Raw genomic sequence first — 25,004 nt, 5'->3', positions numbered from 1 at the left:
GGCAGGGGCACCTCCCAGGTTGCCCAAAGCCCCATCCAACCTGGTCTTGGACACTTTCAGGGATGGGGCATCCACAGATTCTCTGGGCAACCTGTTCCAGGTTCTCATCACCCTCACCAGGTTCTCATCACCCTCATGGTTAAGTATTTCTTCTAATATTTAATCTAAATCTACCCTCTTTTAGTTTAAAACCATTGCTCCTTGTCCTACCATTAAACTCCCTGACAAAGAGTCCTTCTCCATCTTTCCTGTAGGACCCATTTAGGTACTGGAAGGTCGCCATAAGGTCTCCCTGGGGCCTTCTCTTCTCTAGGCTGAACAACCGCAGTTCTTTCAGCTTGTCTTCATAAGAGAGGTGCTCCAGCCCTCTGATCATCCTCATGGCCCTCCTCTGGACTCTCTAACAGGTCCATGGATGTTAAAATGGCCATGACAATAACGGTAGTGGTTAAAAAAAGTCTCAGCCAAGAAGGCCACTGGGTGTCAGTCATGTTCATTATGATTATGACAAAGTTCACTGAAGCCAAATGACTTGTCAGTGAACCAAAGTATGTAGCAGATTAGGCAAAATCTAAAAAATTGCATTTAGGATATTTCTTTAGAGTAAAATATCAATGTTGATTGCCATCAAAAGTGAGTTAGGGGTATTAATTTTCAAAAGAATTACAAAAACTTATGGTTGTAAAATCAGAATAGTGATCCCTCTAACTGTGTGGAAATGTAAATGGATGAAAAGCCAGAACTAAATGCTAATATGTCTATGGTTGGTTACAGTGTTTGCCAAAATAAAATACATAAAGCTGTAAAATCCGGTACATTTTGCACATTTAGTTTATTGAAGCAACAACAACAACAAAATTAAATTTCCAGTGAATTTAACCAAAAATTGGCACAATTATTCTATGGATCTCTTGGTTTGCAACTTTCTGTCACTTCAGAAACATAAAATAGTTGTGTGTGAGATATGTGTAAGTAAGAGATATTCTATTCAGTTTTACTGTTTACTTTTTGATACCTTTCTCACTTTATTTTTTGTTCTGTACAATTGAAAGAACATTTGGTTTTGCATTAGTATTTGAATAAGTAGGTTTATTATTTATTTGCTTCATGTACTCTGCATAGTGCCATTAATGCAAAAATATTAGTCTTTGTAATGTCAAAAAGAATGTATTTAATGACCTTCCTGTGAGTAATTACCCTTTTCCCCTAGTAATGCAGAATTGTCCATCCCTAAGTATATAAGAAAATAGAGAACCTTTATAAATGTTTAAGTGGTCATAATGAAATACATAAATGGACATTCCCATGCACTCCCATCTTTTCCAGAATAGCAGTGAAAGAGAAATTCTCTCTCCTAATATGTTCTACAAATATTGACAGGTATATACAATCAAACTATGATGATATAGAAGAAAAGTTAATGGTGCAATAATAGGCAAATATGTTTGTGTTTAACAGTCTAAAACTATCTTATGCAGAAACCAATAATGAAATCATAAAATTTTTCTTTTTTTTTCTTTTTTTTTCTTTTTAGACAAAACATGTAAACTTAAGGTGTAAAGGAAGAAGTAGGATTGGAGAAGTTCTTAATTCTATGTAATTTCAAAATCTTTTTTATACTTATGTCAACTTATATTCCATCATATTTATAGATTGACTTTATTTAAACATGTAGCTTTTACTTTTCTTAAAATAAAAACTTTAAGTGTGGAAAAAATCTGCAACCAGAAATCTAAATTCAGTGTTAAAGTCTTAGACTACATAATACCCTTCTAAGGAGTATTTTTATATTTCTTGTTTCCACGTTATTCTCAATAAAACATAAATGTTAATTTTAAAGTAAAAGTGTATATTTTAAATGTTTGTTTCTGTTTTGATATAGAAATATTTTGCTAACAACTGCATAGCTCTCTAATGAATTTGCTTTTTTATCTTTTCTGGTCTTTGAATGATTGATGTTTTTTTCCGTTAGTATTCACAACCAATGGATCGAATTAGATCCTCTTCAATCAATACCACATTTACTGGCATTATATACCATAACAATTGTTTCCAATTAACTTGTAATAAAGCCTCTTAAAGTTATATTTTTTCACAGTTAGCATCAAATGCAAGATGTGTTTGCTCTTCATTTTTGTTTTATAGTCTGTTGTCACTCATATTTTCTGCAACAGCAGTGCTATTTATTCAATTTCTTTTTTTTTGTCTTTGAACTTTCACTTGTGTTCTGCTTGCTTTAATACTTTTTTTATTTTTCACTTCTGTGGACTCACTAATTTGTTCCTGTGCCTTCTGAAGTTATATTCTTGACACCAGTGCTGGAGTCACTGACCCATACTACCTGAAGTCATCATGCTTGTACTTCCAGTTCAGTGCTTTGATACCAATCTCTTTCCATGATTTCAAGAAAGGAAAGGACTGTGACTTGCTTAAGTGACTTATCAAGTTGGCACCAGCAAATCAGTACCGAGCCCTAACACAATTCTGGCACAAGTTGTCATGAAGATCTGTCTTCATCAGTTCATTTTCTTTATCTTTTTAAAAGCTACCAATTCTTCAGTGTCCTTCTGAACACACTGAACACACTTTTTTTTTTTTTTTTTTTAGGGGTCATTGAAGAGAATTTCCCATATATTGATCTCATATTGATTCAAGATCTAGGAACTCTTCAGTTCCTGCATGTCCCTTAAATATGTCTGTACATGAGCTATACATGTTTAACATGTGTAAGCACAGACAAATTCTAGTTTTGCAATGTGAAAACAGAAAATATCCAGTTACTTTCTGAAGATCTTGAAAATTGCTTTTCTCCTTCTGAACCTCTGTGATCGTGACTGATCATAAAATTGAAGTAGCCCTAGACAAAACTCTCCCATCCTTGGTAGGAAAAATATTTTTGTCTCTAAGCCACAATAATATTGCAAAAGTTTCTTCCCTGTAATCAGGGCTTCCAGACTTCAGATAAAAATAGGACTAAGAAGGCATAATCAATTGTAAGTTCTGTTCAAATCTTGCTGTAAAAATAAGAATTTTAAAACCGTGCAGTTTAGCCAGAGCCATTTAGGGTTCTTTCATATGGTGTTTTAATAACACCTTGAGTCCCCAAAGTTCTGTCAACTGTAGCAGGTCATGATAATGTAGACTATATACAATTTGGAGAAAAACACCCTTGTGGGAAATAGCCAAACTAGATACCTTGTTTTTTCTTCCACATATGTAAAAACAGTGTCACTATGCATCTTGTAGTATGGACCGTTTCCTGGCCTTGCAGTTGGTCTCCACCCTGTGAGCTCAGGCCTTTGGACTGGTAAATTTTTTGATTTCTCCGTGTCTCAATCTTAAATCAGTGCAAGAAGTGACCTCTATTTTTAACAATGGCTCCAGGTTGGCCCTGACCATAAGGACCAATCTCCCCCATCCCAGCTGAGATCTCACAGTAGAAGTATCATAAACTAAATAAATTCAGCTAATCTGTACAGCTGTAGGAAGAACATTTAGCAGAAAATTCTTCTGTTCTGTTGAATCATTATTGGAACATTTGAGTCTGAACCGAGTTTTCAGAAAGACCATATGGCAGAACTCATGACTACCAAACACAAAAGAAAATGTTTTTCCTTTGGCTCTTGAAAAAAAAAAGGGGGGGGGGGAATGAAAATGACTGCTTTTCTAGTGCATTGATCTGAGATTTATGTCTATACGTCATAAATATTTCCATTACTTCAATTTTTGCATATATTTTTTTTTCTTCAGATTTTCTGCACATATAGAATCATAGATGCTGGGTGCATTAACATTAAATTATCTTAGAGCATTTGGAGCATATTCTACAACCACAATCTTTTTTTAGTGTAAATGCAATTTGGTTCATGTACCAAAGATTACTTTGCGGAATTTCAGAATATTCCATACATAGAAAAGACTCTATATGAAAAAGAAACAAAAATACTTTTTGGATTTGGCTGCCATGAAGATACATGACCCAAAACTTGTTATATACTATTTGTTTTGAAATACTTGTAATGTTAAAACAGACAGGTGTGTACTTATATTCACTGATACTGTTTTGGTAATGTTGTTATTTTAGTAGCATATTTTTTTCATTTTTATTTTAGCAGCATTCATTATTTGTAATACAAGTAGCTTGCCATTCACCTATTTTTTTCCTCAATGATTTAATGCATTATTCCCCATATTAATTCTCCACTTGACTCATAAGAACTCAACTTATTTCTTTCAAAGCTGTTGGAACTACCATTTGAACTGCTGTGTTATCAATGAAAGATACTTGTAGCTATTGTTACTTTAGTTTGCAGGTTAGAAAAATGCAATATGTCAGAAAAAAAATTTACACCATACTCTTTTTTAAAGAGTAATTAATTTGTTCTAAATGGTCTCTAACACATTGTTCAAAAATATGATCTCTCACTTCTCTGTCTATGTGTATACTTCAGGGTGCATTTTCAAAGACACCAACCAAATATTATAAAGCAAAATTTCATGCTATGGATGTAAAAACATACCTTATTTCAGAAGATTAATTTCAGTAACTCTGAGCTATGTGCATTAGGGTTGTTTTTGTTGTTGTTTTTTCTTGGTTTTGCTTTTTGGTAGCAGATACAGTGGAAGAACACCTGTTTCAGCTCAGAGACCACCAGAATCTGTGTTAGCCCAGTATATAATATCAGCAATGTAAATGCCCTGACTGGTGTTAGAGCTTGTTCAAGAAGGGCTCAGCTGTTTGCACAGCGTACCTTAAAAGGGCTGCAGTACTGGAGATTTACTGAGTAGCTGCAAGATCCTTGGTGCATAAATTACCAGTCTTCAAATGCTGGTGACAGCATCAACAGAAAATCCTAAGTATGGTGAATGCAGCAGAAATTACTACTCAGTTAACTTCTGTGTAGCTTCTGTTGTAGTTTCTGTGACTTGCAGAACCCACACAACTTGCAAACTGCCGTTATTGTAACAATATATCCTCAGACAGGGGGAAAAAATCCCACCTCTTGCTTGGTTTATAGTAACTTCCTTTTCCACAGCTGGGAGACTTTTCAGCTGTATTATGCTGACTGTGCAGTGCTTGGAAATGCCATGCTCATTATGTCCTGGGAAGGAACATGTATATGATATACCTAGTAGATGTTTCTGGAAAAATGTAACTAACTCCATTGGAGAAGCTTTTTGGAGTTGAAGGGGTGAACACAGTAATTTTAAGATAAGCAATTTATTTTTGCTGTTCATATTCTGGGTTGTTCTCCAATAAGGATACTTCATGTCTGCAAAAGAAACAGTCCTGCTTGGGGAAAACAATTTCATTCTTCACAACATCAAATTTAAGTAGTATAAGCAATTAATATAGATCCCTTAATAATTAGTTTATTGTGCTGATGCATCTGATTGTCAAAATCAATTGTTCTTATCTTTCAAATAAAACACTGCTGTCAGAGTGACCATTCAAAATGATGATTGTAAACTACAGGGATTTATATCTTGTTTATTGGTATATCACTATGTGGACAAAATCATTGATCCTAAGGTTAGTCTCTACAATTCTTTACACACTTTTGCCACACAAAATGGAATAGTAAAATAATTCTTAGATCACTTGCAACACAAAGTGATTGGTATACATAAAAGGATGGAAGACCAGCATGAAATGCATTTTCTCTGTGCTGCAGACACTAAGTTCAGACAGTAAGTTGCAGTATACCTTGCTTGTCTCTAACATTCATTCTTGCTCTTTTTTTCTCTCTCAGTTAGACTAGGTTAGTGGTGATCTCTATTTGGAGCTTAAAAGGACTAAAGTTTAGTTATTGCAAGAAATTCTGTATGTCCTGAGATACTGGACTGATAATTTATCATTGTGTTGCATGGCATTGCATCTGCTTTCCTATTGGCTAGTTGAACTGTCATTGTACTAATACTTTTTTTGAAACTTCTGGGGAAGCACTTAGATGTTTTTACTTTTTTTTTTTTCCTCACATATTTTATTGTCTCATTATGAATTTGTATTATGACAGACAGGAACTCCACTCCAAATATGTTCAACAGACACACAAAAAAAAGTGTTCCAGCCTCTTGCTCTTCCAGAAAGACAGATTAAGCTTCTGTGTTGAGTAAGAGACAGAGAAAAAAAAAAAAAATGTGCTGAATCAGGTAGACAGACTCTAGGACAGTATTCCATCCCTGTTGACTATAGTAACAGGGCAAGCATTTTGTAATATTTCTCCTGAATAATCCCCCAGCTTTCAGTTGTTTGGTTTTTTTTTTGTTTATTTGTTTTTGTCTTATTTATTTATTTGATTCAATAATCATCAGTGGATGTTCCACACACCTTAACTACACATAGAAATACACTAAATTACACACAGAAATATCTTCTTTCATTTGTTTATACTATGGTATTTTCTGGTTTCATTTGATTTCTCTACTTCAGCACTCAAGTTTTATTTCATTTAAGTCTTCAAGAAATTCCTCAAAATTATACATTTATTCTCACTGAAGAAAGTAACTTCATTTGAATGTAGAAATGTAAAAAAATGTTTTCCATATTTCAGACATCTGTTCCAGAATGCCTGAAGAGCTCAAACATACCTGTAGACAAAACCTGACGTACAAGAAGTCTTTGATTTCAAGTTTTGCTGAAGAGAAAAAGAACAAAGACATGAATCTTAGTGTTTCTTATAGGAACACTATTCTTATTTGCAGGAAGTCTGCAAATTCAGAAGTTTGAGTGGCAGAGGTATACCAAATGTCAGGGTTGTCTACTTAAATATCTTACTATTGGTTTTGAGATTCATATCCCTGATGTCTTAGAACAGGAGAAAGACGTATAATGTATATACTGGCATACCAAGTTTGGTCACAGTTTGTCCATTCCTCTCTCTCAAAAAGATGGAATGCTCCTAAAGATGTCTTGTCTACATTCTGTGAAATCCTTAGTAGAAACGTCAGCGAGTGACTCTCAGGTATTCAAAGGATGTATACTCTTTGCCTTCTCATCCTCAGGGCTCCTTTCAGAGGAGTGAATTAGAGAAAAAGAATCATTTCACCTTAACTTCCACAGCTGACATAGGCTATGCAATGAAGCACTTTTTTGGGGACAGGACAACTAGTTTAACTGGCCATACAAACATAGCCACTAAGTCTTAAGAAATCCAGAAAGTGGTATTTTGTTTTCTTTCATATGTAATTATTTGTCAAAATGTCATTTTAAATTATGCAAAAAATAATAGTAGAACTTTACTAGTTTTGTACTCAGGTATATATATTGGTGAAAGTTACTATGTTGATGTTAATCTTCCAGAAGTAAGTTTTTCTTTTACTTTCCCATATTGCTTATGTGAAAATACTGTTAATGATGAAAACACTTGTTTTCAGATATTGAATATCAGCATATTAACATCAGTCATTTTATGAACATTTCATGTTCATGAAAGTATCAGCCTGAAAAACAGGTTTTACCTCTATTCAAAGAGTAATATGTTTCCCTTTATTATTTTGAGATTTCTAAAAGATTAATAACATTTTAGTATTTTAATGATGTATAGAGTGACAGTTCTGTACTTGAAGAATTTTCAGATTTGGTTGCATAACCATGGCAAACTTCTAGTGAAAGTTTTCAGAAATTATGTATAAATACAGATAAAAATAGGATATATCTTGATTAGGACATTGTGTAGGAAGAAGAGGTAAAATTATTGTTAATATGCTAACTGTCTTGGGAACTCCCCAAATTCAAAGTAGCTCCACAGGGTGGCTAGGAACCTATTCAGGCATGCTGCTATTTCCCTTGGATAGTTTTGTCTTTTAAAGGTGAGACACCAAATTACACTCTTGGGAACAGACTCAAAAAACATAAAGCTTCTTCAACATTATGCACCATGACCCCAGAAGAACTGACACTTTATTAGCCCACTATTTCACTGCAATTTTTTTTAAAGCCAGAGAAGATACTAAAGCAAGGTTTGAATTTTATCAAAGGTCCTTAGCCCCCCAGGGTTCCAGGCTAAATTGTAGCTATAATGTATGGTTAAAACATTGTTTGTTTCACCAGTGTATGAGATAAGAATACGCTTTTGCCCTACCAAACAGAGCTTGACTAGCAGGAACAGGGTCTGGCTCCTGTAGGATTCACATATAAAGAGTGTCTTGAACCTTCAATCAGTGATCTGGGAAAATAAATCTAAACACATCTATGCTCGAAACTTTTTTTTTTTTTTTCCTTAGACATGCATATTTTGACTTACACAGTATTCTGACAAAGGGACGAAGAGCATCAGGGAGGTAGAAAGAGTAAACTCTGGAATATTACCAGATTCCCCTATCAAAAATGCAACTAAAATTATTTAAAATTCCTTTCTTTGGATTTTGGTAAAGCAATTACTAAGTCAGGTGGCTGCTTCCCACCTCCTGTAGTAACATCTCACTGACAGTTTGGGATTGTCAAGTCAGAGGGTTGCCATCACTCCTGATGGATAAACAGGCTCCATGCAGGTAGCACCTCATGGTGATGTCCATACTGAACTAGCTCCTCCAACTGCTCTAGCAGCTCCACTAGCTCTGTTTTTCAGCAAGAGTACCCACAGCACAGGGGATGACAAAGAGTCCACTTGTATAAACTTGACTCATGAGCAAACTCTTCTAACTTGAGAAACTTTTAGGCTATAACTTTTGCATTACAGGCATTACTTATGCAAATTTAATAAGCTTTAGGCTTGCCCATTGATCTTTTTCATGCATCTCTCCTCCCTACTGGGTGGCATTGTAATCACTACCCATCATGTTATAAAAAGGTACTTTCAAGTTATACATTTAAAACATATTTCAAGAAATATTTTGTAATGTGGAAATCAGCCATCCAGTTTTATATGTATGAAGTCAGAAGAAATTCTAAATGTCAAAAGACTGAAATTTCATCATTCAACTAACTCTATGGGTAAAAGTCTAGGTGGGCTTCCCTCCCCTAATGTGCATTTTGGTGGGAAAAAATAATAACAATTACAGCAGATGTTCTTGTCAGAAATCATTTTAAAATTAAATTAAATCAGATGATGCCCTTGTAACTTATATAAAATTGTGAAACTGTTGGAAGGTCATACATTATAACCACAGGAAATTCAGTCAAGGTCAGATTTAAAAGCAGTGGAAATGTTTCTGATTACAGAAGCATACACTGCAAACAAGTTCAACTTCACCTGGGGGCAAACCACGAGAGCTGATAATTTAATTAGTCTTTAAAATCAAGTTAATCAAATTGTGATCAGGAAACATTAAAATCATTAAGAAAATACATGACTATTGCATTGACTGTTTTTCAAATAACTTGGAAAAGGAAATATTTGAACAGTACAACATGGGTGAAGAATTTGATAGAATCCCTGGCTATTAAGACAAGATAATTTCTTTGCAGAAAGCAGGCTTTTGTAGTAAGGTAGAAGATGTATTATTTCTGGTAGTTTCTACTGTAATTATTTACAACATGATTTTCTGAACAAATTATTTATTAATAACACTGATTTTAGTAAAAACATATTCAGCAAAATCCTAACCACTTTAAATACATTTGGAGTTTTTCCATTGGCTTCACTGAGATCGTAATCTTGCCGTCTATATTTTGGAGATATTCATAAGTGAATGAGTCAAGACCTATAATTTTATTTTTTAGAAAGGCATTTTGCTGTGAGTGTAATCAATTAATTTTCTCTTTAGGCCACTCTGGAGCAAGTCATTAAAGAAAATCTGCGGTTAGCTCAAGAATATCAAATTTCTCAGAACTGCTACTTAAACAGTAAAGAAGACCTCACAGAACTCTATGACAATAGAATCAGGATGGAAGCTTCAGTTAGAGATTATCAACAGGTAAAGGACTAATATCATTCATTCAATTCATTTATCTCCTCTTTAAAATTAATTTGATCAATGCAGCTACCTAATAGCAATAGAGTATGTGTTAGTAATCTATCACCTATCACTTGAATTCTTGTTTTCTTCATGAGCATTTCACACTTTCTCTATTTTCATTTCTTTTCTTGTTTGCTTGTTTTTTAAATTTTACAGAGATTTCATGTAAGGTATTCATTACTCATTATTAATGAATTCATAATTCCATTTTTGTACCTGAAATATATTTATTTTTGTACAAAAATATATTACCCAGTATAGTATCCAGTATCTTACCATTACACATAACTTCTCCATGAAATACTCTTTCAGGGAACTGTGAGTTTTATGACAGCTATAATCAGACACTGTAAGCCTTTAATTTAGAAAACAGTCAAACGAAAATGAAAAAAGTTAAAATCTAGTTTGATGAACATCCATGATGGAGGTATAGTGGTGAGGTGTAATGTTCTGTTGAATAAATAGTTATATTTAAAAAGATTTTTTGTTTGAATTTAACAGTGCTGTGGAACATAAATCAAGTGAGGTGTTGTAAAACCTTGTTGTGGAAATGTAATGTAAATTCACGTAAAAAATACATTTTTCTTTGTTTCTTTGCTTTGTATCTATTGCTGTCAGAATAGATCCTATCAAAAACAACTATAATCAATCCAAAAATATTATCCAGGTTATGTTAGGTTATTGTTTGCTTGCCTTTCATATCTGTGTTTTTGAAAATTAATATGCATTGAAATCATCATACTCACAAATCTTATGCTCATATCAACAATTTCTAGTAAGAATGTGTATTAACTCAGGTCTTTTGTACAGGAATCAGGTACTGATACACTGACATTTTAGTCCATTTTCTAAAAGTGCAATGTAGAAATCTTCAAATAAATAAATGAATGAGAAGTGAACTTTAAGTTATTTGTAGTTCTTTTCTCCTATCAATCCTTTTTATATCTTATACCCATGTCTTCAGTCATTGCTCATTTTCTGACATAACACCTCAGTAAATCTCTTTTGAAATTCAGTGTATTCAGTTTGTTCCTGATAAATATCAATAAGAAAATCCTTTCCAGAATATTCTTGTTAACTACACACCCCTCTATATTTCAAGAACAAAACTGTTTTTAAGTCATGTATTCTTAGGGATAACCATATCTGGAGACTAAGTTAGAGATTAAACATTAAAAAATGGAAGAAATTATCTCCTATCCTCACCAAGTGAGTGTCAAATATGTTCTCTTAATATGATAGTACAGACAATGCTATGGGTATTGAAATGTTTCTTAGAAGGAGTTTCTTAGAAGAAGAAATGTTTCTTAGAAGGAATTTAACATTTTTCTCTGAATACAGAATTAGGGCATAGTTTCTATAAACTTCACTAAAGAAAAATAGATTTGTCTTAGGTTATCATCTGGTTTAAGTCCTTTGGGTGTAAGAATATTTGTCTTTCACATTCTCAGAATGTAATAGTTCTTGGTAGTATTTGTGAAAGATTTCCTACTCAGCAGTTTACCTCTTCTGGACATAGTGTGGATAATATTATCATACATCTCAATGAGGTAATCTGGAAGTAAAGAAAATTGCAAATGAGTTGGCATATATTATTGCTTTTTTCCTTCTCAATCTGTATACAATAAAATAAACATAGTAAAATATAGCAAAATTACAATGCAATGCCAACAGGATCTAGTTTCATCAGCACTGCCATATAATCATTTGTTTGGCTTTTTAAAACCTTGTTTATGAAGAAAATGGTTATGAGTAAGTTTCTGTTCTATGAGAGCTTATATTAGCTTATATTCGGCATTACAACACATATACCTTGCTAGTGCTAGAAATTAGTGATAGGAATATTTAGAATTTCTGACAGTCCTCTGTGCGGTATAGGTATGAAGAAGAGAAATTCTATTCGCAATATTAATTTGAGAATCACAAGGACAACTAATCTAATCTCCTTTTTGATAACTCTACACTTTGTTAAGTGACAAACTAGCCCAAATATTAAGACAAAATATTTCTATTAAAATAGAAATAATATTTTCCATTAAAAATGTGTTGATTACATACACCTCCTATAAAAATAAGTTTGTTTTTGTTTGTTTGTTTTGCTAATAAGCAAAGTACAACTGTAACAGAAAATCAATTTTGGTGGATTGTCAAAGTAATGATTTTCCTAGATGTTGTAATATATACATGCATTACAATGATATGAACATTCAAGAAGAAAGTGTGCTTATCCTTCCCTTCCCTAAATCCTGAGATCTTTCTTCCCTTTACATCCTATACATATAATTGCTCAAATTATAAGCTAATTTTATGAATATTTATGTAAAAGGCACATTGCTAATTTTAATTCGTTTGGAGTATTTTTAACTGGATATAGTAACTGCTGTAACTAATTAAGTAGGTTTGCTTTGGGCTTCTAATAGCTGCTTTGTTCAGCCCAAGAAAAGTCTCCATCTTGATGACAGGTGAAATGTCTTTGGTAACATGAAAAGTTTTGTCATGACCTTGTAAGATTCTGTGCCCTGAGTAAGGTGCAGTTATGGAGGATAATAGGGAGAATACACATCGCTGAATAGAGGAGCTATGCCCATAAAAAGTATACTTTCTTCTGCATGGTGAATGCAAAGGCATTCTCTTTGGAGGAGATAAGAAGGATTTTCTTCATACTACTACACATATGAGGTGTAATGAAAGAAGGTTTTCTATCCCACTGACATTTTCTGGATGTTACTTTTTCCTCTGGATACTTAAGGAGAACTTAGCATGCTATAACAGATAGTAGCCTGGTAGAAAACACACATGCAAGTTTCAGCTTTGCTGCAAGTGAGAAAACATCTTTGCTTTCTTCAGTTCCCATGATTAATGAAGCACTGGTAATCAGATGTTTTTGTGTGTATATAGTACTACTACTGCCTTTGTTTTCTTTACTCTACCTCATATTACAAATTCTTCACCTTAACAAATTCCAGGAGATTTTATGCTTTTGTTAGACTTCTGAAATCAAAAAAAATGGATAAGAATTTGAGCTTTAATTTAGAAGCATTCAAGTTTCTAACGTTCTTTTTAAATTTCTTCTGGAGATCTCAAAGGGCTTTCATATTAGTATTAGGAATATTTTAATGCATGAAAACCAAACTTAATTCTTTACCATATCCTTCTTTTTATATGGGACAATCTTATAACATCTGTCCCATGAATAAAATTTGATACTTCCATTGTATTGTGCTAATACATTGATGGTTGTACTGTAGACATGAGCATTTGTTCTCATGAAGTTGAGTAGATTCCCAGATATAGAGATATGTCTTCATCTCATATATTAAGAAGCTATTTACCTGAATCTGTCTTTAAAATTAAAAGTGTCATAGTCTTACAAAACCTTGATAATTGTTTTTGTTCACATGACTTGTATTTAAAAATAATATCCATGCCAATTATAATTGTTTTAAAATTTAAGTAAAAAATCATTCTCATATTCATGATCTGCTATCTTCAAGAGGCAACATTATACTGAGAGTGTGGGGGAAGAGAGTCTATTGATTTCTGTTTCCTTTTTTTACTTTCTGGATAACTGACATATTATTGCAGTAAAACATATGTAGGGTCAATTCATGCTGAATAGTTATTAGAAACCATGATAACAAAAGTCATTACACTGCAGTTCAGTTTTGACAGTAAAATTTCTGCAACATTATCACAAATCCTCACGCATTAGTGCAATGATCCTTACTATAGCTTCATATTAGAATCAAAAGACTGCTGTAGCATGCTTGATACAAAAAGTCATGCAAGTCAAGTGAAGTTCTTTTCCGCTTTTATAGATAACATATTTTCATGTCTTTCTCATGCATGTGTCTGGATTTCCGCCCTCTTGGATATTACTACTTTTAGTATATTGCTCAGCTGGGATTATTATTTTTTTTTAATGATGTCCCTGTTGTTTTGAATGACTAAATAGAATATAAAATAAATCTGATAGTGGGCACATGTCAGTTTTTGCAATTAACTCCTTCAGATTTTGTGGTTCCCATTCATTGCCCTTAATGGCAAAAAATACTATTCTCATATAAACAAAAAATAATTTCTGTCTCTAAATGGTGTTTTTGCTTATTCAGTTCACTCATCTGGAGATCTTGGATTGTTTCATATCTTCACAAGACTAATAGCAAAAGCATGGATAAGATTACGGCAAAAAAAAAAATAGACCTCCATTCCCATTTCCTTACAAATCTTAAATGAAAAAGAAAACTGTTAAGATTCAGTGTGAAAGAAATTAAAATTATTATAGAAGAAATGTCAGAAGTTTTATCTCTTTTAAAATTAAATGTTTAACCAGTTTTCAGAGATGGTTTGATTATGAACGGAAATGCGTGATGGAGCTAAAATTTCCTTTTTGCAAATATAGTAAGACTAGATAGTAGCTAATAAGCAAAATTATGTAATTTACAATATTCTTAACTATTTTTTCCTGTCTCTAGAATTTTGACACCATGATAGGTTGACAGAATAGACAGCTTCATATAAAAACATAGGGAAAAGAATGTATCTTCAGTAAGGTTTTTATTATGCAAATGTACTAAACTTTCATTGAGCTAATTATATCTTAAAAATTTAAGCGTTAAATTAATAATTAAATTTGAATCAATAGCTCAGTAAGGTCAAATGACTCAATCAGAAAATTAATACAAAAGGCAGTCAAATCAAATTATTAGTTTGATAACAAAATTAAATTATTGAGATAATTTAAGGAGAAGTTGGTCTTCTTTCTGTATGCACAAGCCATATCAATGGCTGGTCAGAACAGAGTGTCTGTAGGACTTAAAAGTGAATAAGTTCCTATAGAAGAAGGTGTCCCATTACAGGAAGTGAAATCTCTTTATTTCTCTGTAAGAAATACAGAAAAGTGATAATTCGATTAAGCGTTTCTAATTGAAATTGAGTGTTCTCTAATGCCTCTGGAAAAAATATCAGGAAACCACTTTTTTCCTAATAGGTACACAAGCTATAGAAAGACTACACAAGCTACAGACCTCCCTATTTTCGTTAAGGTTTTCTTATTTTTTCCCAGCTTTGGGACTACACTACCTTTAATTAAAAAGAATTGTTTTTCTTTTTATTCCTGCATCTATATGCCTCTTCCAGACTCCATTCAGCACAAGATGAACAGAATAGGAAAAAACAGACTATGCTAGCACCTCTTACTAACTGAAGTAGAAAGAGCTGGTCATTGTTAGCACTTCTTGTACTTCACAATACCTTCTAACATGTAGATACACATTAACGTGCCTGTAAGTACAAACTGCAGGGAAGACCTGGTCTGAAGCTGCTCAGTCCTCAGTCAGGTGGTAGGTATAATCTTCAGTCCTGTGTTTACTCTTTTTTATATCCAGGAAAATATTATTAAGCTAGAAGGCTTAGTTTTGCATATATTCTGTGATGCACTTGCTATAGAAAGTAAAGCTTACCCTGATGCTAGTATTCTAGGGTTTTTGTATCAGGAGATGTACATGCATGTGATTACAGAACCCTTTATAACATCTATTTCTTCTGTAACACTTCATAGTGATTTTAGGATTATTACTGTCACAGACGTATTTAATCAAAAACAGGCAGAACTTCCATTATTATTATTAAATTATTATCATTATTAGAATTATTATTATTATTAGAATTATTATTCCATTACTATTATTAAATTTAAAATCAATATTTTTTCTCTAAAGTTTTTAGTTACTTTCTCCTGTTTACATGTAAAGCAGCCAGGTTGAATGGTTGCAGCGTAGGAAACAACATCCTTAGGAAAAGTTCAAAAGTTCAAAAAATATTTGTATCTACTTCACACTTTCATTTTTAACCACATGGATTAATAGTTTTGAGATTTACATTCTTATTAGCTACATAAATTCATGTTCATTCACATTTATTTCAAACATACATTAAGAGCGTCATTAAGGTCACAGTGTTATAGCTTAATTTTACAAATACTGTATAAAAATATTTGGTGTCAAAATAGTTTGACTTAACATTTAATAACTAACTAAAAACACTTGCAGAAAACAACCAACAAAATACTCTTATTTAATAAAAATCATACTTTTGCTTTCATTTTTAGCACATAAAGTTATTAGAATCTTTCGGGATTATAAAGCACACCTACATTGCAACTCATCTCAAATGCCTTACTAGGGGTACTTATGTTAAAGTCTTATTAGATCTACATTTTCCATGCTTGTATGCTTGAAAAAAAATAAAAAAAAATCTTAATAGTTTAACATATAAGATTAATGTGGCCTGTTATGCAAACAGTTATTCTAGAAACTGGTAGAAACTTTGTATCACACCTTCTTAAACCTTTCCAGTCAGAAAGAATTAAAATAACATCAATCAGCAGAAATGGGTTCAACCAGAACTAGCTGGGGAAAAAAAAAAAAAAAAAAAATCTCAACTGACTGGTTGGTTGTGGTGAGCTTCTATTCCACATACATTTGTGTGAACTCTGAACCAGTCACATGAAGGTATGGCTCCAGGACCTTTACAGGAGCCAGGGCTTTAATGGCTGGAGCCTGTGTTGCTGAGGCAACCAGTTTGCATAGATTTTTAGTTAAACCTCTCTTTGCATTTTGGGTGACTCCCAGGGAAGCTTGTCCCAGTGAGGCAAGTTGTGGCAGACACAGTATTTGAGGACACAAGTCTGCCTCATAAGCTTAAAGACAGTTGGGAAAGATTTGTATGCCATGAGTCCTTTAAATTGTCATAGAGATTGGAAGTCAAGATATCATAACACCTTTTTGTTCTAACGATCATTATTCTTCTCAGTTTTCATTACTTCCCTCAAGTCTAGATCGCTTGTGGAACTGTTAAGACCCTTGTGTCTATCAGAAATCTCAGGGAACATATTTCATCATAGAAATACTAAGTTTGTATTTCTGAAAAATAAATAAATAAACACGTATATATTCCAAGCTTTCTGTTTCACACACACAAAAGAAACCAACCAACCAACAAACAAACAAAAAAATTGTCCATCTTATTTCAATTCAGAATGTAAAAAGAAATCCAATAAGGTGCTGGCCAGCTCCAATCCTATATCCACTCTATAATTTATGGTAATTGAATAATTTATTTACTAGAGGATTCATACAAGTAGAAGTTCATTTGGAGAATGTGATTATGCATAAGCAACCATCTCAAAGAAACTGTTGGTTTGTCAGCAGTCTTTTTATGTTCAAGTTAGTCTGTACAGATAATATCCCATCTCGTGAGAAAAGCAGGTAGAAGTGCCTTCTCATATGCAGGCAATAATAAGAAATACTATGAAAAGTGACAGCGCTGTGGCTACCAGACATGTTAATGACTAATTCTAAGATTAACTTAAGAAATGAGAGAATGCTTAAATAGAAATTTGGAGTGAGAAAGCAGAATCACTTTATTCTTTGAAACACAGTGTAGAAAGAAACTGATGCATGGTATGATTTCCATTAGCTTTCCAAATCAGTCATTTTCACAAAGACAGAGAAAATAGCCTAATTTGGATTTGGTTGAAGGTCTTGTTAGTATTAAGACAACAAGGATTGAGACCTTATGAAAAACAGATATCTCACAACAAAGACTAACAACATGGATTAAACTCTTTTGGTAAATGTCATATATGAAATGGTTCTGGCATTCATTCTCCTCTTCACAATGATACACCTTCATAGTATAAATAATGGAACTTTGTTTGGGTGATAATGTTATCACTATTGATTGTTAAAAGCTTTTTAGCTTCACATCAGAGCAAAAGAATGGATGGCTTCTGCACCTTGTGCAAGGTTTGAATAGCACAGCACTGTACATAAGCAACATCTGTGGAATCACAGAAACATAGAGGTTTTCATCTAGGTTGGAAAAGACTTTCAAGATGATTAAGTCCAACCATCAACCTGGCCTACTGAATACCATTACTAAACCGTGTCCCTTAGTACCCACCTCTCTGCAACCTCATTTCAGGTCATTGTAGAGAGCGATGAGGTCTCTCCTCAGCCTCCTTTTCTCCAGACTAAACAACCCTGATTCCCCCATCTGCTCCTCATACATCTTGTTTTCTTGTCCCTTCACCAGCTTCATTGCTCTTCTCTGCACTCGCTTGCACAGCTCAACATCTTTATGGCAGTGAAGGGCCCCAAACTGAACTGAATTTGAGGGGCACTGTCATCAGTGCCACGTACATCCCTCGTCCTGCTGGCCGTACTATTTCTGATGCAGTTCAGGATACCATTGGCCTTCTTGGCCACCTGGGCATACTAAGCACACAAACTATCCCATTCAATATTTTACCACCTACCATTGAATGTGTCCATGGAATTGAGAAGGGAACATAAGAAGAGCAGGTATCTCATTCTTCTGACCCAGCAGTGCCCTGAAACTGTTAATGCTGAGATTAAAACAAAACACTCTATGTAGTGATTTGCAGTGAATGGCAGAAACTGGGTTTTCCCTTAAAAATAACAAGGAAACTAAGCACTAGCTCTTGGAAAGCATTACATTAACAAGCTGGGATGCACACAGTAAGAGCACACAGATTTGTCTGGAAAGAACATGTGATTTTATTTTTTTTCTTTATTTTTAGTCATATGTGTCTCCTCATCTTTTAGATGAAAATTCCTGACTTACTTAAACAAGTGGAAAGGAGTTCACTGAATTACGATCTCCCAACCAACCATTTCCTGACAGTGTTGTTCTTACCTGTATAGAAGATTGGCTACTAAGATCTTGTAAGAATTATTTTTAAATTGTGGCAAGCCAGTAGAATATGAAATTACAGATCTAAAGGGCAAAATTTTCTGGACAATGTCCAAAAAAAAAAAAATTAATTGAAAAGTAAAACAATGAGCAGCTTGGTGTGCTGCGATTGTACCTCTAATGTCCAGCAGTGAAAGCCTGTGCTAGAGAGACTTATGCCATAGTACTGATGTCTCCCAAGAACAGTAAAGGGTTCAAGCAGAAGACAGCTAGAATGGATCCACAGATGAAAAATATAAAATTACCAGTATGGCTAATATTGATTCCTGTCAGCAAAACAACGTCTGACGGGAATGAGGGACTTACAATGTCGTTATTCCTCTACCATCTCCTAGTGACAGTAAGTCAAATGTCTCCTCTATTTTATCAGGCTTTGTCACTTGCAATTATTTACAATGCTAGGAGCTTTGTTTCTGCTTGCTTGGGAAATTTAAAGGTAGTCGCTAATGATGGTATCTGTGAGGTTAAAATGTCTGCACTTTATGTCTAAAACGTCTACACAGTATTAACGAATCAGCTGCATCACTTTCATTAACTAATTATTTACAAGTAAAAACAACAACAACAACAACAACAACAATCAAAACTGTTGAAGAGACTGGAATGTAAGATTATACAATAAAAGTCTTTTATAACCTGACTGATTGTACCACCAATTGGTAGAGCAGAGCTGTGCATGCAAATTTTTAGTTAGAAATTAATATGAAGGATTTTTAAAATCTCTTTCAGACTAATCTAAGCTAAGATTTTCAGAATTTGGGACAAAGGAAACAGAAATGCCAGACGAAACAAAAAAATCAGTTTAGTTTGATTAAAAATAAAATATATTTGGAAATAAATGGGTTGATGTAGAAAGGGCATTTAATATGTTTTTCATAAAGGGAGATCAGTACTTCCTCGCTTAAATGTCAATAATTCAGATGCTTAGTATCCTCCCAGGTTCAAGTATCCTGACAAAATGATTGGAAATAAAATTCCTCCTTTCCCAAGAACACTTGCCTGAATGACCAGGTTACAAATTATCCTTGGCTAAATCTGTCTCAGTTTCTCACTGTACTCATACACTGTGAATAATTAGTTTTGGAGGAGAAAAAAAGGATGAAATGGTCATTAAGATATCTGTCTAACAGCAGAACCTTGGTCTACAAGAAATTTTGAGTAAATTGTGCTAAAAGAAGCAGTTTCGTTAGTGATGCTGAAGAAAGAAACCCCAGAATGATGTAGGTCTCAGGGCGGGGCCTGCTACTGAGAGGTATGACATCTTTCAAATCTCTGCTGTAAATGAGACAGTGAGAATGTGAATTTGAGTCTTCCAGTTCTTGAGAACCCTTAACCCTGGAATAATCCTGCAAGTGGAGTGCAGTCCCCCATGATTTTCAGGCTTCAGGCTTTTGTCCCCCTACATTACTGCATGCCAGGGGACTTCCTAAGCTGCCAGCCATCACTGAAAGTCACGCCTACTTCTTCTGGCATTCCTGCTCCTACCCAGCCTGTGTAATACAGAAAGAAGCTTTTTCCTTATTTTCTGGTTACAGTGGGGATGTGGTGGGAGACTGGGACTCTTGTTTAATTGTCCCAGATGTCTGGTTTGTAATGTCACTCCCCCTTCAGTAAAAAGTAACTTTGCAAGCCCTTTAAAATCGTTCTTGTCTGATATCAGGTTAAGTCTGTAAGTGAGAGCTCTAATTTGGAATATCCAAAAAAGACAAAGCAGATACAAATAATGATAATTGTGCATAAAAGACTATGTTTACTCTATTTACACTGCAATTTCATGGCAATTCCCACCTTCAACTAGCTTTCTGCTTTCTTCTGGGTAATGAGGTTGTTTCAGCTTTTGTGCATGCTCCTATGTCCTGTGGACAGCCATAACAACATCAGCAAATCTACATCACTGCAGCTGTAGTCTGGCTCCTCCCTCGTGTTGGTTGTGTGCCTGCTTTGGGTACCAGCTTAGAGAACTGGTATGGCAGAAAACTAAACTGGCAAAACCCAGTTTACCTGCAGCCACATCTGCACTTTACATAATGGTTTTGCCAAGTCGAATGCAGGCATGTCCCCTGTGCAAGACAAGAAGGGGGGAACACAGCTGAGCATCCATCAAACAAGAGAACCATCAGAACCCTGGCCGATATCCTCTCATGCTGCCATGGAGCTGAAACATCACATACTCTCACACATCTTTTCTAGCATTTATGTTACCTTTTCCATTGAACACTGTTGGTAGAAATTTTCAATCTGACATACCAAGTACATTCAAAAAGTGTAATTCCACGGTATGTATCAATTCTGGAAGAAGATTCAAAAATCTCTTTATGTGTCTCAGTTATAAAAATAAATTGAAGGTGTTTGTAAGATCAGAGTATGATTATTTATTGTGACTGTGATATGCTCTTGCCAGAAGCCAAAGACAGAAATTTAACAATGACCTAGGCTAGAAATCCTCTTCTTTAGGGAGCAGCTATAACAGATTCATTCATGCTCTTGGGTATGAATCATTCTAACTCACTAGCGATAAATACACATTTGGGGATCTGTTGGAATAAATTCATCATGTGAATATTTTAAAATTATCTAGCCCTATGAAAAACAAACAAACAAACATATTCACAGGTTCTAAAAAGGACTTTCTGAATAGAGGAATAAATGACTAATTAAAAAAAAAAAAAAAAAGAAAAAAGGATCTGGGAATGAGGAATTATAGTATGAAAAAGCACCAGAACTGTTCTAATTTTCAGAGATAAACTGTGTCGATGTAGCTTTACTATCCACTTCCTAGTAACTCAGTGTAATTTTGTTAGTCCTAATATGTTTTACCTCTAAATCTAGCCATTCTTGACATTGATTTCAGTGCAATTTGTGTAATAGGTCAAGTAAAGTGGTGCTTATTGACTGCTGATTGTATACGTTTTTCCACCTGAAGTGTTATTGTTAATTGACATGCTCTTTCATTTTCCTGAGATAATTTTCATTCTATTTGAATAACTGCCTGTAATTCTCCCTTTGTAAACTTGGTCTCTTTCATGGCAAATATCAAATACAGTTTTGAGAATCAGATAAATTGTAGACACTAATTCATTCTTTCACCCACAGAACATTAAAATAATCAGATTCAAGCTAATTTGTCAAACATAATTTACCTTTAGTGAATATATGCTGTCTGCCCTTAACTAAATCACCCATCTCTAAATGTCTTGTAATCTTGTCCCATACTATTATTTCCAGTAATATTCTTGCAAAAGAATCCTGGCTAACACTAATGGCCTGAAGTTTTCTGAATAATTCTTTCTGTCTTGACATATTGCTGGATGCTCTACCTCTATTCCTATGTGATTACAGATCCTATATTACCAGACTCTTTACCTTAATTCCTGGGGATTATAGAATTATAGGACAAGCTATTTAATCATTGTCTATTGGTTGCCTTATGAAGCTTTTTAACTGTATTTCAAAGGTTGCCTTCATTATTTATTTATTTATTTATTTTTGTAATTATGAGGGTGGCAACATGGATGATACTTACCTTTCTGATGCATGCCTAGTTTTCTTCAGCTGATGAGACTAAATTGTCGAAACACACCATATCGGACAGAAAGAAACCTAAGCATTGTTTTAAACAGTAGCAATCTGATTTGTATGTTGATGTACCACCAGCTAATACAAGAGTTTCCTCTTCTTCTGTTGAGAAGTAACGTTGATTCCTCTGTGGTCCCACTTGTTTCCTCTAACTGGTTCCAAATGTGTTTCTCCCATTCTAAGGTTTTCGAAATAACTGTACAAAGACAGCAACAATGACCCTTCTTGAAATTTCATCTTGTAGGTACATCTTCCTCTGTTGTTTTTTTGTAGACAGAACATAGGCTCTATCTGCTCCACATGGTCTTGCAAAAAATTCCTTTTGTTTCTGATCCACTGAAATAATGACTATTTTTTGTCATTCATCCAAGCAGTATCCTTTTCTGGCGCTTCCCACAGTAGCCTTTGATTCTTGTGTTTTCTCTGCATACCAGAATCCCACCAGAACTCCTTTCTGGGTTACTCCCAGGAAGAATGTGACACAACCAAGCTTCTAGTCTCTTAATGTCTCTCTGATGTTGTAAGGCAGGCATAGATGGCAGTTATACACTGTACAAAAAAAAAAAAAAAAAAAAAAAAAAAGTGGAAATTGAAATCTCAAGGTTACATAGTCTAAAATAAGACTTTCACAAAGGATTACTCTGTGACCATGAGTATGTTGACTTCATTAAAGCTGTATAACTTGCAAAATGTACTTTTAGATATATGAGCTGTTGCTACTCTTTGCAAAGTGTTTAAATCCTTCCCAGAATCCTGCAGAAGGGAATCACCTTCCCAAGGAATTTACACTTCATACACAGCCTTCAGTGTGCATGTGTCTGCCACAAGCCCAGTGAAAATTCAGGGCAGAGGAATGGTAGCCAGCACTCCAGAAGAGGTTCATAAACCAAGGAGTATCTTTTTAAATCTCTTGTCTTTATATGTCTGTGAATACTCTACCATTTCAGTCCAAATTCAGACTAGTTACTTTAAAACAGCGCTGAAAAGAATCCCGTTCTACTGATAATTCTGTCCCCAGGTTTTCATTCTACTGCAGGAAATGTCAGGAACTGTATAGAAAGATGCTGCTCTCATCGCTCACTACACCAAGGTCTTAGGCACACCAGATGTGCTCTGTAGGCATACACAGATATTTCTGTGTGGGCTTCTCTAAAGGTGGGATTGGCATATTTGAAAAACCCTCAGGGGATTCAGGGGGCTTGTGATGAAGGGTCAGATAGGAAGAACCCAATCTGATTTGCTGAACAGCCATTGCTAACAACCATTGTTAACAACAGTTGAGAAAAAAACATACTTTTTATTTGTATGCTCAGAACACTTGATCCCAAAGTCAATGAATGATATGAATCACCATGCTATTTTCCAGATAATTGTTTTTTACATGTGAAGTAGTGAAGTAGTTCCCTTTGTGTCTCTGATTCAAACTGCAGTTTTACAGAACAGAAAAAACTTCCTCATCTTGAGGTATAACAAACATAAATTTACATTCACTCTCTGCAGATATCTCTATCATATTATACGAGCTAATAAATATCTAAATGTTTTTAAGATATGTTTCTTTTGCACTTTATCATACATGAAAATGATTAGTATTATTTTCTTCCTTTGTGTATCTGAAAACTAAAGTATATACTATATAATATTATCTATATATATTAGCTTTCTAGAGATTATATTCGTTTCAGGCATCAAATTCAAGATAATCAAAATCTCAAACTTTGTTTACTAATTTCATACGTATCTATTCTTTTAATATCCTGTCTTGGTTCTCTAGTTATAACATAGATGCACCTAAAGTTCGCTAGAAACATTTGCCATTAGCTCCTTCTAAAAAAAATTAAATTTGAGGATAATCCTACCTCCAGAGCTTATTCTGTTCCTGGCCATTGACTGTGACAGTGAAAGGCTCATCTGAAAGCAGTGGAGCATCCCATCTAAAAGCATAAAACATATTACATTTCATGAAAAAGCTAATTCAGATTGTTTAATTCTGGTAATATTGCCTCTGTCACCTTCAAAATCAAAATGTTCTTTCCTGTTATTATAAAGAAAACAACCAAATTGCTTAAAAACCCATTTGAATACACAGCTGCCTTATGTTGCATACTAATTTGATTAAAAATGCTTGTGCCTCACCAGCATTTTTTACATAAAACATGCTGGTGAATTTAACAAAGAAATATAAATATATTTTAGCAATTTTTGATGATAGAGTACACTATAGTGTCCACTATACCCCTGGACCAAACAAAGATGTCATTGCAGCATTGGAAGGCTCTAAACTGAATGTCTTGCTGTATTTGTTTGCTCAACGCTTTGGGCACTGTGCCAACCTCATTGTGAATAACTGCATTAGTCAAGTGTATCCAAATTATTACAACACAGCGTCCATCCCAGTTATTGCTGTTGAAGCATTTTCTGAATCTTCACATCATCAGAAGCATTTATTTGAGGGGAGAACTTTACAAAAAATCAGAACAATTTTAATTTTAGACAGAAAATCTTAACATCTTTACAAGTGGCTTGTGTAACTAGGTTTTCTTAGAAAGCATAATTAGGAAGAAATTGTACTACTTTTGTTTACTTATTACAAACACCTTGCCTAAAGTTAGGAGCTTCCATGACATTACAGTGAATAAAAGAGGAGTCAGAGCACAATTCTCTATATTTATTTTTCATCTTACAGAAATAAGTATTGTCAATAGTTGTTTCACCATCTTCTAACTTCATTCTACCAGTTTAACTCCTTG

The 25,004-nt window shown here is 34.1% G+C and overlaps 1 protein-coding gene across 1 annotated transcript in view; it reads left to right on the top strand.

The window, feature by feature from the left end:
• The window catches only part of CCDC178 (coiled-coil domain containing 178), a 174,821-nt gene that overhangs the window by 105,384 nt on the left and 44,433 nt on the right, over nucleotides 1-25,004 (top strand). The window contains exon 19 of the mRNA XM_080578410.1: nucleotides 9,709-9,858. Coding sequence (XP_080434536.1) covers nucleotides 9,709-9,858 — 150 coding nt within the window. The remainder of the gene's footprint in view (nucleotides 1-9,708; nucleotides 9,859-25,004) is intronic.

The sequence above is a fragment of the Anser brachyrhynchus genome (genome assembly GCF_964034855.1).
Source record: "Anser brachyrhynchus genome assembly, chromosome: 2".
Lineage (NCBI taxonomy): Eukaryota > Metazoa > Chordata > Aves > Anseriformes > Anatidae > Anser > Anser brachyrhynchus.
This window is presented reverse-complemented; position numbering and strand designations above follow the sequence as displayed.